General features: G+C 40.2%; 1 protein-coding gene across 1 annotated transcript in view; it reads right to left on the minus strand.

Moving 5' to 3' along the window:
• LOC100145576 overlaps positions 1-16230 on the minus strand; it is a 34949-nt gene that overhangs the window by 8301 nt on the left and 10418 nt on the right. Inside the window, exons 5-10 of the mRNA XM_002934556.5 lie at positions 15658-15802; positions 6555-6916; positions 6248-6476; positions 5817-5934; positions 784-907; positions 47-158 (exon numbers count right to left, since the gene is read on the minus strand). Of these exons, the coding sequence (XP_002934602.3) occupies positions 47-158; positions 784-907; positions 5817-5934; positions 6248-6476; positions 6555-6916; positions 15658-15802 (1090 nt within the window). The remainder of the gene's footprint in view (positions 1-46; positions 159-783; positions 908-5816; positions 5935-6247; positions 6477-6554; positions 6917-15657; positions 15803-16230) is intronic.

Genomic DNA, 16230 nt, shown 5'->3' on the forward strand with positions numbered 1-16230 from the left:
CTAGAACAACAAAATCTTTTTCATATATTCATGCTGGATGCCTTACCTGCTCTTTAGCACAATATCCACATATCATGCGAGAGGCAAGCTCCATCTCATGATCCTCAGCATCATCATGGCAAACATCACATGGATAGGCTTTTCCACAGCATGGGAACCTATACCCAGTTAAAATCAATAAATCTATGCACAGTGAAGAAATGTATATAAGCTATACAAAAGTGAAGTTAGAGCAATACAAAACAACTTACTGAGAAACCATCAAACATAAGGTACCACTACAGACACACACCAAATTTAACACAAAGCTATCTTAGAAAAGTACAGAGACAACAGAAATTTTGAGGCAATGCTGACTAGGTGCCATCTTATTTTATGAACCATTTAAGTATGGGGAAATTCAAACTTCAGTGTATAAAAACAAAGATACAATGGAGTTAGCAGAGGTGTATTGGAGCCATCAAAGAGCAAGGAAGGCTTGCAAAGTGTTGGAATAGTTAAAAAATAGTATGGTGGCTATTCTCACTCTTCTGAACACAACTATGGGATAGTACAGACCAAAGCACAAAAGGTTAGGTGACAGCAGTATATTCTTTTTAAATTTAAACTACTTTTATTGCATTACTTAATAACTAAAACAACCTCCATATGACCCTTATAAAATCATTACATAATTAAATGCATGCTTTCTTTGTTGCTTTATCTTTGTTTCATTCTTCATATTACCCCTGCTCTGTCATTTAGTACTGATCACTATTAACAATTCTTTCACTCAAGACAAACCTCAGCCAGCGGCAGCTTTTTCTGTAATGTCTGCAGGTTCCGTGATCTGGAAGAGGTTTACCAGGCTGGATAGATGGATCTTTTACTGCCCTTTTCCTGCCCTGGTTCAGCAAACCTTTGCTACCTGGAAGATTTACTGAATTAAACTAAACTCTCATAAAACAAATATATGTTATTGTAGGTGTATTGTAGGAGTAACGGAAGAGCTTTGATTTAAAACACCCTCAACTGCATTTTGACTTCAGAATACATAAACAGTAAAGAAAAAGTGGAGCAATTAACAGTTCAATTACCCATGAGATTGACCTATTACAAAATGCATTTTTTGTCTTTTGTTATGCTCAGGGTAGTCTTGTACATAGTACTGTATATGTAATCCCATGTAGGATTGATTCTGCAATTCAGCCTTGCTCCTTCCTGTACAACACTAGATTAATTTTAATGTTTTATTTTGTTCATTCAAAGTCCAGCACACATTGCTCCTTTTCTTTCTTCCTAAAACAAGGTTACTTTCTAGATACAGGGCTTGGTCAAGAATTCTTTAAGACCACCACTCTGTGCTTTCTCCCCAACTCAGAATATGTATGTTTAGAGCTGGGCGGTATGACCAAAAATTTATATCACGGTATTTTTCAAAATTATATCGGTATCACGGTATTTGACGGTATATAAATAAAAAATAAATAATAAATATTGGTGGCCCCCCCACCCCACCCCAGTAAACCAGTATACCGCCCAGCACTATGTATGTTTCAGACACACTGATCCTATGTTCAACATTCTGCTGGCCTTTACAACTATCTTGTTTGTATAGCAATAACTGGGAGTTGAAATACAGGGCTGTCAAGTCATTTTACATTTAATAAACAGAGGGGAACCCTTGCAAAAACACTGTCTACATTCTGCTGCTATAGACTCCATTGGCTAGTACCTTAGCAACCAGGAAGTGGTTTGAATGAGAGACTGGCATATGATAGGAGAGGACCTGAATAAAAATATAATTAATAAAAAGTAAAACTAACAATAAAATTGTGGCCTCAAACAGCAAGTTTTTTGGCTGCTGGGGTCAGTGACCCCCATTTGATAGCTAGAAAGAGTCAGAAGGCAACAAATAATTAAAAACATATCGAAAATAAATGAAGACCAACTGAAAAGTTGCTTGGAACTAGCTATTCTATAATACAGGGCTGTGGAGTCGGTAGATTCTCCGACTCCTCTGTTTTTAATATGCTAATGTATTTTATACATTCATACAGTCAATGAAAAGCATGCTTTATGGTCACTCAACGTGTTCGTTTATGCACTGCATGCATTGGGCTTTATTCTTATAGCAGAGAAGTAATTAATTATGACTGTTTGTGAATTGGGACATTTAACTCTTTTACTGCCAAGCACATATGGCATACGTGCTGGCAGTAAAAGGGCTTAAACGCCAACGACGTGTCTCATACGTCGTTGGCGTTTAAGCGCTGCCCTCTGCAGAGGGCTTCTAACAATGACAGCCCCCCTGGGCAATGTGCCAGGGGGGCTGTCATCAGGGTCCTGCGAGCCGATCGCTCGCAGGACCCTCCAGGAAGCAGCAGACGCGATCGCATCGCGTCTGCTGCTTCCTGCTTCCTCTCTCTCCCCCAGCGCCGGCGCCACTTTTACATACATTTATACACACTTACATACATTTACACACACTTACAGCACACATTTTAGCATTTTTTTTTTTTTTTTTCATTTTTCACACTTTTATACACTTATTTACACTCATATACACACTTACACACTATCACACAACTTTTACACATGTACACACATGTATACACAAACACTTTGGGTTTTTTTTGTTTTGCTTTTTTTTTTTTTTTTTTTCATTTTACCACTTTGTTTTTATTTTCTTTTACCTAAAAACTGTTTATTTTGACAGCGTAACTATTGGATCAGATATTCTGGCCACTAATTACACTGTCATGTGACTTATTTTGTTGTTTCACTGATTTGCACAATTTTTGTGGTTTTATCACATTTTATCCCTATATAAGTGTTCCTGATCTGTTTTTAGCGTAGCTTTGCCAGGTGTAACTTTGGTGTACAAAAATAACTTTACCTATTTTGAATTCATCAGAATGTGTACTTTCCAAAAATATATGGTTTTCTGGGGGTCACTGTATAGTTAGGGGGGGTTACTGCACATAATACACTGACAGGGGGCTCTGTGTGCAAAAGCTGAGCTGGCAGGCGAGAAATCCTTATGCGCTATTTTCATTTTGGGTTCAGTACATACCGCAGACTTTGGTATATCTATGCATATTGGGCATCAAACTGTTCAGTAGGCCTCTGGTGTTCCTATTTGGGGTGACTTGCCTTTGTACGCAAGAAATTGTGTGAGATAAATGCGGCAAATTGCAACATTTTTAGGCGATTTTCTGAAATGTCATAAAAACCAATAACTTTAGGAAAGCTCTGCAGATTGGTACTTTGGTGTAGAAAGGACTCTTTACCCTTGTTGGATTTGTCAGAATGTGTACTTTCCAAAAATATATGGTTTTGTGGGGGTCACTGTATGGTTAGGGGAAGTTTTGGCACATAATACACTGACAGGGGGCTCTGTGTGCAAAAGCTGAGCTGGCAGGCGAGAAATCCTTATGCGCTATTTTCATTTTGGGTTCAGTACATACCGCAGACTTTGGTATATCTATGCATATTGGGCATCAAACTGTTCAGTAGACCTCTGGTGTTCCTTTTTGGGGTGATTTGTCTTTATCTGATCTTTATCAAGAAATTGTGAGAGATAAATGCGGCAAATTGCAACATTTTTATGCGATTTTCTAAATGTCATATAAATCTGCAAACTTAGGAAAGCTTTACAGCTTGGTACTTTGTAGCAATAAGAAATATTTACCCATTATAGATTCGGGGGGATGTGTATTTTCCAAAAATATATGGCTTTCTGGGGTGAATGTACTTTTTTGTAGCATTATCCCACATAAAGGATGTAAATGTGTTGATTTTGCAGGAGCTGAAATGATAGATCATATGGGGGTATGTTCCCATTGGGGCCCCTACATGCCACATACTTAGGTAAACCTATACATATTGGGCATCAAACTGTTCAGTGGACCCCTGGCGTTCAAATTCAGGGTGTTTTATCTTGGTACCTAATGCTATGTGGGATATAAGATGCTTCAAAATGGAAGCTTTGAGGGGATTTTTGGAAATGTCATCAAAATTGCTAACTTTAGAAAAGCTGTGCGGCTTGGTACTTTGGAGTAGAAAGACATGGGTACCCATTTTAGATTCGGGGGAATGTGTACTTTCCAAAAATATATGGCTTTCTGGGGTGAGCGTACTTTTTTGTAGCTTTATCTCACATATAATGATGTAAATGTGTTGATTTTGCAGGAGCTGAAATGACAGAAATGACAGTATATATGGGGGTATGTTCACATTGGGGCCCCTACATGCCACATACTTAGGTAAACCTATACATATTGGGCATCAAACTGTTCAGTGGACCCCTGGCGTTCAAATTCAGGGTGTTTTATCTTGGTACCTAATGCTATGTGGGAGATAAGATGCTTCAAAATGGAAGCTTTGACGAGATTTTTGGAAATGTCATCAAAATTGCTAACTTTAGAAAAGCTGTGCGGCTTGGTACTTTGGAGTAGAAAGACATGGGTACCCATTTTAGATTCGGGGGAATGTGTACTTTCCAAAAATATATGACTTTCTGGGGTGAGCATACTTTTTACTAGCTTTATCCCACATATAATGATGTAAATGTGTTGATTTTGCAGAAGCTGAAATGACAGAAATGACAGTTCATATGGGGGTATGTTCACATTGGGGCCCCTACATGCCACATACTTAGGTAAACCTATACATATTGGGCATCAAACTGTTCAGTGGACCCCAGGCATTCATATTTAGGGTGTTTTATTTGGTTACTTTATGACCTGTAGGAGATAAGATACTATAGACTGGAAGCTTTGAAGCGATTTTTTAAAAAAATCACAAATTTTGATAAAAACCAATAACTTTAGGAAAGCATTGCGACTTGATAGTTTGGAGTAGACAGACAGTTGTGCCTATTCTGTATTCCCCAGAATCTGTTCTTTCCAAAAATGTACAATTTTCTGGGATAAACCTTCTGTTAGTGGAATTTTGGCCTTGAAATCCAAAGTATGCAGTTTTTTTGGAGCAGTGCTTTGGGAATTTGGTAGTGTACTGCTGGGAGTTTTTGACCTATACAAGTGAGAAATCTCCATAAAACTATATATATTTGGTATTGGCACGTTCAGGAGACATGGGACTTTCCAAATCAGTTGTATATTCGTGCATAAAATAATTTTTGTTTCTAGTATGTGTGATTATATTATGGAAAATTTGATTTTTTTTGCATTTTTAGACATTTAGAAGCCTATATCTTGTTACAGAATTGGAATTACACAAAAATTCTACCATATTTTGAAAGCTTAGGTTGTTCTGAAAAAAACGATATATTGTTTTCCTTGGTAAACTAAAAGTCCCCCCGAGGAAAGGCCCCTAAAGTGAAACAGTGCAAAATGTTCAAAAACTGTCTGGCAATACAAGTTCCGCTTTGACCAAAATGGCTGGCAGTAAAAGGGTTAAACTTGCTTTATTTTTTTTTTTTTTATTCCCATTTAAATTTAGTAGGTGTCGGAGTCGATTCATTTTTTGCCGATTCCGACTCCGACTCCAGGTACCCAAAATTGCCTCCGACTCCAGGTACCCAAAATTGCCTCCGACTCCGACTCCACAGCCCTGCTATAATATGCTAAAAGTTAAGCTTTAGCTAAAGGCAAACCACCCCTTTAAGAGAAGCATAGAGAACTAGATAACTGAAGTGTTCCTTCCTAATTCAATGCAATGTATAGCATGTTGGCTAATGATGACTTCCCAGTGGGAACTGCTCAGCTTACAGATCTATATCTTATCACTTGAATAAGCTAATGTATAATCAACCAGCACTTTTAGTACTTTATTTCTCATTATGGCCATTAGTAAGTTTAAAAGATGCATACCAATGATTTTTGCAGGGCAACGTTCAACTTTCTGGAATTTTGTAGCTTCAACTGATATACTGAGCTTACAGTGACAATGGAGGCAATTCAAATCTTTAGGGATGCCATATGAGAGACTCTAAGAAAGAAAGCATGTGTGAATTGTATTTCATATAAAAGAAGGGTGTAAGGTCCCTCTGTTTTCACCCTCATTTGGTCCACATTCCCCCCAAAAAGCCTGCTTTGGCGTTCTCAACAGTTCTTTCTTATATTATTTCACACTTTCCTCTTGACTTAGTAACTATAAATATAGAATCTAATATTCTAGTCTCTGTGCCACCCCAATACCTTCTTTATTTATACCTCTTCATTCCAACCTGCATTTGATCACTGCTGCCCCAACTAGTCTGAAACTATACACAATTTTATAACAGTTAAGAAATTAGTGGTACCTGGACTTGGCCTTCTTGGGAACAAGATAAACAGCTGAATATAAAATCACAGTCCTGAAGAATAAGATCTTTTGGGGAGGCTCCTTGTATGTCCACATAACCCAACACAGCAGAAAACTGATGGATTACACGAGGGTGGAATGCCCCAGAGATACGACTGTTGCATCGGTCACACTGTGCTGTGCATGGCTGCCTCCCAGAGACAGACAGGTCTGCAATTGTTTGACACCTAAAACAAAGAGAACCCGGTTTCATGGTACCTGTTTACATTTATAGGTTCCGCATATGAATAAGGTTTTATCCTTACCTATTGCATTGCAGGGAAACAGATATGCAATGAGCCATAAGAGTGCCTACATCCTCTCCTAGCTTTAAGCCCAAAAACCGGATTTCTGTTCCTTTCTTTGGAGCTTCTGTCCCTCCTCCCTCTATGCTCTTCATCCTATCATCAGGACCAGGTTCCAACTCATCATCATCATCATCATCATCACAGCTTGTCCAATCGTCTGAATCTTCTTCCAGGCTTTCATCTGGAGGATCTTCTGGGTTATTTTGTGTTACAGTCTCTCTGGCACTTTTATCACAAGATGACTCGATGACTAAGGCTTGCAATTGTTGATAAGGTACAAACTCTATACCAGCCTTTTCAGCATCAACATCCCTCTTTAACTAGATAAAGAGGCGAGAGAGGGTTTTTGCTCAGTGTGTTAACCTATTCTGATTCACTTGCAATGAAAGGTTCAGTTCACTCAACTGAATGAAATGCATACATTTCAGAAAAAATAGATAATAGATAGTTAGATAATCTGAACAGCTTATCACTGATACACTAAAGTTTAGTTATATCTGTAACTGTTTTAATCTAATGAGGGAGAGAGGAGAAATTATATGTACACTAAATGCACTTTTTAAAGTTGAAAACTCGCCAACATGTAACAGAGGTCCAGGTGCTCCAGCCCCAGAACCTAAGTTTAAAGAGCAGACAAACCGTAAACAGGAAACAGGAAAAGTAGGTGTTGGGCACGCAAAAGAAACACAAACAGACCAGCAAAAATGTATTAACCCTTTAAGTGCCAGCCGAATTCGTCATTTCGGTTCCCCCCAGTGCCAGACGTTTTTTAAGCATTTTGTACTCATTCACTTTAACAATGTTTTTTGGTAGGAAAACCTCCATGAAACTAGGGAAATTATATATCGTTTTTTTCGTCACTAATTGGGCTTCGACATACATATCAAATTTTATAACTTTTCTGGAGATATGATGTGTATTTTGGGTGAAATATGTAAAAAAAAAAAAAAAATTATGAAAAATTTCTGTATATTTTGAGGTTTTTTTCCATAGAAAAGTTAATTTTACACACTTTTTTTTGTCGTTTGTAAAAGCCCTGATACTCCCAAGTCCAACGATACCAAATATGTGGTGGTACCCCACAGTTCCTGTCCAGAAGTAACCCCCAAACTAAAGCAATACTTAGTACAATATCACACCAGAACAAAGCGGAAAAGCGCTTGTAACAGTTGATGCAGCATAACTTATATGTAAATCTAAAATATCCCCTCATGTTCGGTATCTTTAGAAACTACAGACCTTCAGGTTTCTAGGTGCAATGTAGTTTTCTCTCAAAAGCCAAATACTTTTTGTCAGTGCATTGTGCAATTTGGAGCTTTTTTTGACATTTTTTTTTTTTTCTAAAACGTAAACTTGGACGCATGATCAAATGTGGATTTGACAAAAAAAAATCTCATAAAAATTTTCTAACAAAGGCAAATTTGAAAGACAAACTTCTCCTGAATAAAATGATGCCCCATATGTATGGGTGCACATAAAGACATGGGCACCAAACACTCCAAAGCAGGGGCAATGCATAAAGGCAATTACAGCTAAAAATTTGGGGGCTGCGCTCTATGTGCACTACCTGCAGTTTTTCAGTGTTAACCCCCCCTACCTGTGAAATAACCCCCACAAACTATATATTTCTGAAAAGTGCACACCTTCAGCTATTCAGAGACACCACTCTTCTCTTTCTACATGGAAAATTGTGGATGCAGTCCCTTGCAGAAGTCAGCGCTTTGGTCAGAAATCAAGGAAAAAAACAGATACAAACCTAGATTTCTCCCCAAAATCTCCATGGCAACTACCAAAAACTTACTAAACATCAATCTGCAAGTTCCCCTGAATAAAACGATACCCCATATGTATGGGTGCACATAAAGACGTGGCCACCAAATGCCCCCAAACAGGGGCAATGCATAAGGGCAATTTCAGTTGAAATTTTGGGGGCTGCGCTCTATGTGCACTACCTGCAGTATTTCAGTGTTAACCCCCCCTACCTGTGAGATAACCCCCACAATCTATATATTTACGAAAAGTGCACACCTTCAGCTATTCAGAGACACCACTCTTCTCTTTCTACATGGAAAATTGTGGCCGCAGTCCCTTGCAGAAGTCAGCGCTTTGGTCAGAAATCAAGGAAAAACCAGATACAAACCTAGATTTCTCCCCAAAATCCCCATGGCAACTACCGAAATCTTACTAACCATCAATCTGCAAGTTCCCCTGAATAAAACGATACCCCATATGTATGGGTGCACATAAAGACGTGGCCACCAAATGCCCCAAAACAGGGGCAATGCATAAGGGCAATTTCAGTTGAAATTTTGGGGGCTGCGCTCTATGTGCACTACCTGCAGTTTTTCAGTGTTAACCCCCCCTACCTGTGAAATAACCCCCAAAATCTATATATTTACGAAAAGTGCACACCTTCAGCTATTCAGAGACACCACTCTTCTCTTTCTACATGGAAAATTGTGGCTGCAGTCCCTTGCAGAAGTCAGCGCTTTGGTCAGAAATCAAGGAAAAACCAGATACAAACCTAGATTTTGGTCAGAAATCAAGGAAAAACCAGATAAAAAACCTAGATTTCTCCCCAAAATCTCCATGGCAACTACCAAAAACTTACTAAACCTCAATTTGCAAGTTCCCCTGAATAAAACGATACCCCATATGTATGGGTGCACATAAAGACGTGGCCACCAAATGCCCCAAAACAGGGGCAATGCATAAGGGCAATTACAGCTAAAATTTTGGGGGCTGCGCTCTATGTGCACTACCTGCAGTTTTTCAGTGTTAACCCCCCCTACCTGTGAGATAACCCCCACAATCTATATATTTACGAAAAGTGCACACCTTCAGCTATTCAGAGACACCACTCTTCTCTTTCTACATGGAAAATTGTGGCCGCAGTCCCTTGCAGAAGTCAGCGCTTTGGTCAGAAATCAAGGAAAAACCAGATACAAACCTAGATTTCTCCCCAAAATCCCCATGGCAACTACCGAAATCTTACTAACCATCAATCTGCAAGTTCCCCTGAATAAAACGATACCCCATATGTATGGGTGCACATAAAGACGTGGCCACCAAATGCCCCAAAACAGGGGCAATGCATAAGGGCAATTTCAGTTGAAATTTTGGGGGCTGCGCTCTATGTGCACTACCTGCAGTTTTTCAGTGTTAACCCCCCCTACCTGTGAAATAACCCCCAAAATCTATATATTTACGAAAAGTGCACACCTTCAGCTATTCAGAGACACCACTCTTCTCTTTCTACATGGAAAATTGTGGCCGCAGTCCCTTGCAGAAGTCAGCGCTTTGGTCAGAAATCAAGGAAAAACCAGATACAAACCTAGATTTCTCCCCAAAATCTCCATGGCAACTACCAAAATCTTACTAACAATCAATCTGCAAGTTCCCCTGAGTAAAACGATACCCCATATGTATGGGAGCACATAAAGACGTGGCCACCAAATGCCCCAAAACAGGGGCAATGCATAAGGGCAATTTCAGTTGAAATTTTGGGGGCTACGCTCTATGTGCACTACCTGCAGTTTTTCAGTGTTAACCCCCCCTACCTGTGAAATAACCCCCAAAATCTATATATTTACGAAAAGTGCACACCTTCAGCTATTCAGAGACACCACTCTTCTCTTTCTACATGGAAAATTGTGGCCGCAGTCCCTTGCAGAAGTCAGCGCTTTGGTCAGAAATCAAGGAAAAACCAGATACAAACCTAGATTTCTCCCCAAAATCTCCATGGCAACTACCAAAAACTTACTAAACATCAATCTGCAAGTTCCCCTGAATAAAACGATACCCCATATGTATGGGTGCACATAAAGACGTGGCCACCAAATGCCCCCAAACAGGGGCAATGCATAAGGGGGGGCTGTGCTCTATGTGATCTACCTGCAGTTATATAGTCTAAACACCCCCATACCTGTGAAATAACCCCCGCAAACTATATATTTCCAAAAAGTGCACACCTTCAGCTATTCAGAGACACCACTCTTCTCTTTCTACATGGAAAATTGTGGCCGCAGTCCCTTGCAGAAGTCAGCGCTTTGGTCAGAAATCAAGGAAAAACCAGATACAAACCTAGATTTCTCCCCAAAATCTCCATGGCAACTACCAAAAACTTACTAAACATCAATCTGCAAGTTCCCCTGAATAAAACGATACCCCATATGTATGGGTGCACATAAAGACGTGGCCACCAAACAGGGGCAATGCATAAGGGGGGGCTGTGCTCTATGTGCTCTACCTGCAGTTATATAGTCTAAACACCCCCATACCTGTGAAATAACCCCCGCAAACTATATATTTACAAAAAGTGCACACCTTCAGCTATTCAGAGACACCACTCTTCTCTTTCTACATGACAAATTGTGGCCGCAGTCCCTTGCAGAAGTCAGCGCTTTGGTCAGAAATCAAGGAAAAACCAGATACAAACCTAGATTTTGGTCAGAAATCAAGGAAAAACCAGATAAAAAACCTAGATTTCTCCCCAAAATCTCCATGGCAACTACCAAAAACTTACTAACCATCAATCTGCAAGTTCCCCTGAATAAAACGATACCCCATATGTATGGGTGCACATAAAGACGTGGCCACCAAATGCCCCCAAACAGGGGCAATACATAAGGGGGGGCTGTGCTCTATGTGCTCTACCTGCAGTTATATAGTCTAAACACCCCCATACCTGTGAAATAACCCCCGCAAACTATATATTTACAAAAAGTGCACACCTTCAGCTATTCAGAGACACCACTCTTCTCTTTCTACATGACAAATTGTGGCCGCAGTCCCTTGCAGTAGTCAGCGCTTTGGTCAGAAATCAAGGAAAAACCAGATACAAACCTATATTTCTCCCCAAAATCTCCATGGCAACTACTAAAAACTTACTAAACATCAATCTGCAAGTTCCCCTGAATAAAACGATACCCCATATGTATGGGTGCACATAAAGACGTGGCCACCAAATGCCCCCAAACAGGGGCAATACATAAGGGGGGGCTGTGCTCTATGTGCTCTACCTGCAGTTATATAGTCTAAACACCCCCATACCTGTGAAATAACCCCCGCAAACTATATATTTACAAAAAGTGCACACCTTCAGCTATTCAGAGACACCACTCTTCTCTTTCTACATGGAAAATTGTGGCTGCAGTCCCTTGCAGAAGTCAGCGCTTTGGTCAGAAATCAAGGAAAAACCAGATACAAACCTAGATTTTGGTCAGAAATCAAGGAAAAACCAGATAAAAAACCTAGATTTCTCCCCAAAATCTCCATGGCAACTACCAAAAACTTACTAACCATCAATCTGCAAGTTCCCCTGAATAAAACGATACCCCATATGTATGGGTGCACATAAAGACGTGGCCACCAAATGCCCCCAAACAGGGGCAATACATAAGGGGGGGCTGTGCTCTATGTGCTCTACCTGCAGTTATATAGTCTAAACACCCCCATACCTGTGAAATAACCCCCGCAAACTATATATTTACAAAAAGTGCACACCTTCAGCTATTCAGAGACACCACTCTTCTCTTTCTACATGACAAATTGTGGCCGCAGTCCCTTGCAGTAGTCAGCGCTTTGGTCAGAAATCAAGGAAAAACCAGATACAAACCTATATTTCTCCCCAAAATCTCCATGGCAACTACTAAAAACTTACTAAACATCAATCTGCAAGTTCCCCTGAATAAAACGATACCCCATATGTATGGGTGCACATAAAGACGTGGCCACCAAATGCCCCCAAACAGGGGCAATACATAAGGGGGGGCTGTGCTCTATGTGCTCTACCTGCAGTTATATAGTCTAAACACCCCCATACCTGTGAAATAACCCCCGCAAACTATATATTTACAAAAAGTGCACACCTTCAGCTATTCAGAGACACCACTCTTCTCTTTCTACATGGAAAATTGTGGCTGCAGTCCCTTGCAGAAGTCAGCGCTTTGGTCAGAAATCAAGGAAAAACCAGATACAAACCTAGATTTTGGTCAGAAATCAAGGAAAAACCAGATAAAAAACCTAGATTTCTCCCCAAAATCTCCATGGCAACTACCAAAAACTTACTAACCATCAATCTGCAAGTTCCCCTGAATAAAACGATACCCCATATGTATGGGAGCACATAAAGACGTGGCCACCAAATGCCCCAAAACAGGGGCAATGCATAAGGGCAATTTCAGTTGAAATTTTGGGGGCTGCGCTCTATGTGCACTACCTGCAGTTTTTCAGTGTTAACCCCCCCTACCTGTGAGATAACCCCCACAATCTATATATTTACGAAAAGTGCACACCTTCAGCTATTCAGAGACACCACTCTTCTCTTTCTACATGGAAAATTGTGGCCGCAGTCCCTTGCAGAAGTCAGCGCTTTGGTCAGAAATCAAGGAAAAACCAGATACAAACCTAGATTTCTCCCCAAAATCTCCATGGCAACTACCAAAAACTTACTAACCATCAATCTGCAAGTTCCCCTGAATAAAACAATACCCCATATGTAGGGGTGCACATAAAGACGTGGCCACCAAATGCCCCAAAACAGGGGCAATGTATAAGGGCAATTTCAGTTGAAATTTTGGGGGCTGCGCTCTATGTGCACTACCTGCAGCTTTTCAGTGTTAACCCCCCCTACCTGTGAGATAACCCCCACAATCAATATATTTACGAAAAGTGCACACCTTCTGCTATTCAGAGACGCCACTCTTCTCTTTCTACATGGAAAATTGTGGCTGCAGTCCATCGCAGAAGTCAGCGCTTTGGTCAGAAATCAAGGAAAAACCAGATACAAACCTAGATTTTGGTCAGAAATCAAGGAAGAACCAGATAAAAACCTAGATTTCTCCCCAAAATCTCCATGGCAACTACCAAAAACTTACTAAACCTCAATTTGCAAGTTCCCCTGAATAAAACGATACCCCATATGTATGGGTGCACATAAAGACGTGGCCACCAAATGCCCCCAAACAGGGGCAATGCATAAGGGGGGTATGTGCTCTATGTGCTCTACCTGCAGTTATTTAGTCTAAACACCCCCATACCTGTGAAATAACCCCCGCAAACTATATATTTACGAAAAGTGCACACCTTCAGCTATTCAGAGACACCACTCTTCTCTTTCTACATGGAAAATTGTGGCCGCAGTCCCTTGCAGAAGTCAGCGCTTTGGTCAGAAATCAAGGAAAAACCAGATACAAACCTAGATTTCTCTCCAAAATTTCCATGGCAACTACCAAAAACTTACTAAACATCAATCTGCAAGTTCCCCTGAATAAAACGATACCTATGTCTGGTTGCACATAAGTACATGGCCGCCAAACCTGAAAATGCATAATATTGGGGCTGCACTCTATGCACCCCTTTTTTTTTTGCCTGCACCCGAATGAATGGAATACGCTCGGGTGCAGGCACATGTAGCCGATATACGCATGAAAACGCGTGAGAATGCAAAGTCTCGCGTTTTCATGCGTATATCGGCTACATGTGCCTGCACCCGAGCGTATTCCATTCATTCGGGTGCAGGCACAAGTAGCAGGCGTAGGGCTGAATTTTCGGCAAGCGTTTTTCCACTTGCTGAAAAAAATCAGCCCTACGCCATGTGTGGCATCAGCCTAACCCTTGGCAATAGAAACTACCAGAACAATCTTAGCCTTTCTAGAACAACTGAAATCAAATGAAGTTAAAATGGAATAAAACCACTAAAAGCAATCAAAGAACAATAATTGCAATGAAATCGGTGGTCAGAGCCCTGGATCCACCAATGTCACTGCAAAAGCAACCTTTTTGGGGGCACTAAACACACAATAAAGAACAATGCAAAGATAAAACACCATAAAATCAGTAAAATCCAATAAAACCACCTAAACCAACAGAAGAACAATAATTGCAATGAAATTGGTGGTCAGAGCCCTGGATCCACCAACGTCACTGCAAATTCAGCACCCAATAGCAATAAAAAAAGTTACAGTGCAATAGAATAATAAAAAACAGAAATCAATTATGAAAATGCCAAAAAAACACTAAAATGCAACCAAATAAATCAGATAATTATAGAGCAAGATCAGAAATAAAGTTTTAGTAAAAAAAAAGACTGCCAAAGAAAGCAAAGAAAGAAAGAAAAGAAAAGAAAGATAGAAAAAAAAAAAAAAAAAAAAGTGTAAGTGTAAGTGTGTGTGTGAGTGTCTGTGTGTGCTTGGGAAAGTTGTAAATAAGTGTGTATGTGTACAAAAGTGTAATAATGACAAAGATAGAAGAAAAAATTGAAAAAAAAAAAAAAAAAAATTTTTAGACAGTTGAGATCGAAATAAGCAAAATAAACAGTGGTAGAGAGTTGTAGTTCAGCTTACCCAAGGCAGGCAGGCGATCAGGGGCGACCAATCTGGCAGGAAGGCAGCAGGAAGGCAGCAGGGGAGCTCCATCAGGTCCGAAGTGCGCAGCAGGAATGAGGAGCCGACAGTAGGCGGCGCTATTTAAAGGGACAGCAGTGGACACGTCATCATCGCGTGTCCACTGCTGTCATTGGCTGGCGACGCGATCGTGGGACCGGATCGGTGAGTATGACTGTCTCTGCTCGTTGCCTAGGGGGTTGTGAAGGGTTTACAAGCGCTGCGCTGCTTTAAAAGCGAGCGCAGCGCTTGTAAACCTGATAGTGCTGTAGGACGTAGATTCTACGTCCTGTGGCACTTTGGTCCTTTGCTACCCAGGACGTAGAATCTACGTCCCATGGCACTAAAAGGGTTAAAGCATATATAAAAAAAATAAAATCTTTATTTATACCATCATCTCTCAAGCTTAGACCAATAATGATCCAAGCTCAAGCTTAGACAAATAGGCTATTAGCCTCTAGGACACACAAAGCATAAGACTCAAGAGATGAAGGCTTGGCCTATTTGTAGTTCTTTTGAGCACCCAACACCTACCTTTTCCTGTTCTAAGGGGGAGTGAGGTAAAACACTGCTCTGTGAAGGTGTTCATGCCTGCAGACTTTCTGGGAGGGGGCTATGCAAGTGATTTTACATTTTACACCTGTTCTTTTTCAAACTAATAAAAAAAAACCCATTACCAGTCGGGCTCCTTCTGTGAAAAGCCTTTCCATGTTGCGATCAAGCCAATGTAGATAAGGCCGGAACAAAAGCTCCACTTTACCAATCAGCTGATTGGTTGCATGTTTGGCTTCCAGCCATGTTAAAGATGCTTCACGCACATGTCTAACATATGGAAAGTGAAAAATTGCAAGCATGAATTAGCTATGAAACTTCGCCTGGACAATTCAGTCACTAATTCAATGATATTACTATAACTACAGTTCCACTAAATTACTTCAAAAGGCCAGGGATGCATCAGTGCAGAATTATCATTTTAGTGGAAATCATAAACATAAAATCTCTTGTTAAAGGACTAGACATAGGCAGCAAATCACTATGTGTGCATAATATTAATATTAGTGTATCTGGAGGAAACAAGATCTTTATCTGTAGCAACAATTTATTGGTGCATTCTTTAGAAGTAACAACTGATTTTTTTGTTTGATCAACCACACAGAGGTGTATATTTCTAAAATGTCCTAAAAATCAGATGATGGAATGTTGAATGTTTTTCAGTGTTAGTAGATTGGTTTATATCTATTAGTCTATTG

The sequence above is a fragment of the Xenopus tropicalis genome, chromosome 3 (assembly GCF_000004195.4).
Source record: "Xenopus tropicalis strain Nigerian chromosome 3, UCB_Xtro_10.0, whole genome shotgun sequence".
Taxonomy (NCBI): Eukaryota; Metazoa; Chordata; class Amphibia; order Anura; family Pipidae; genus Xenopus; species Xenopus tropicalis.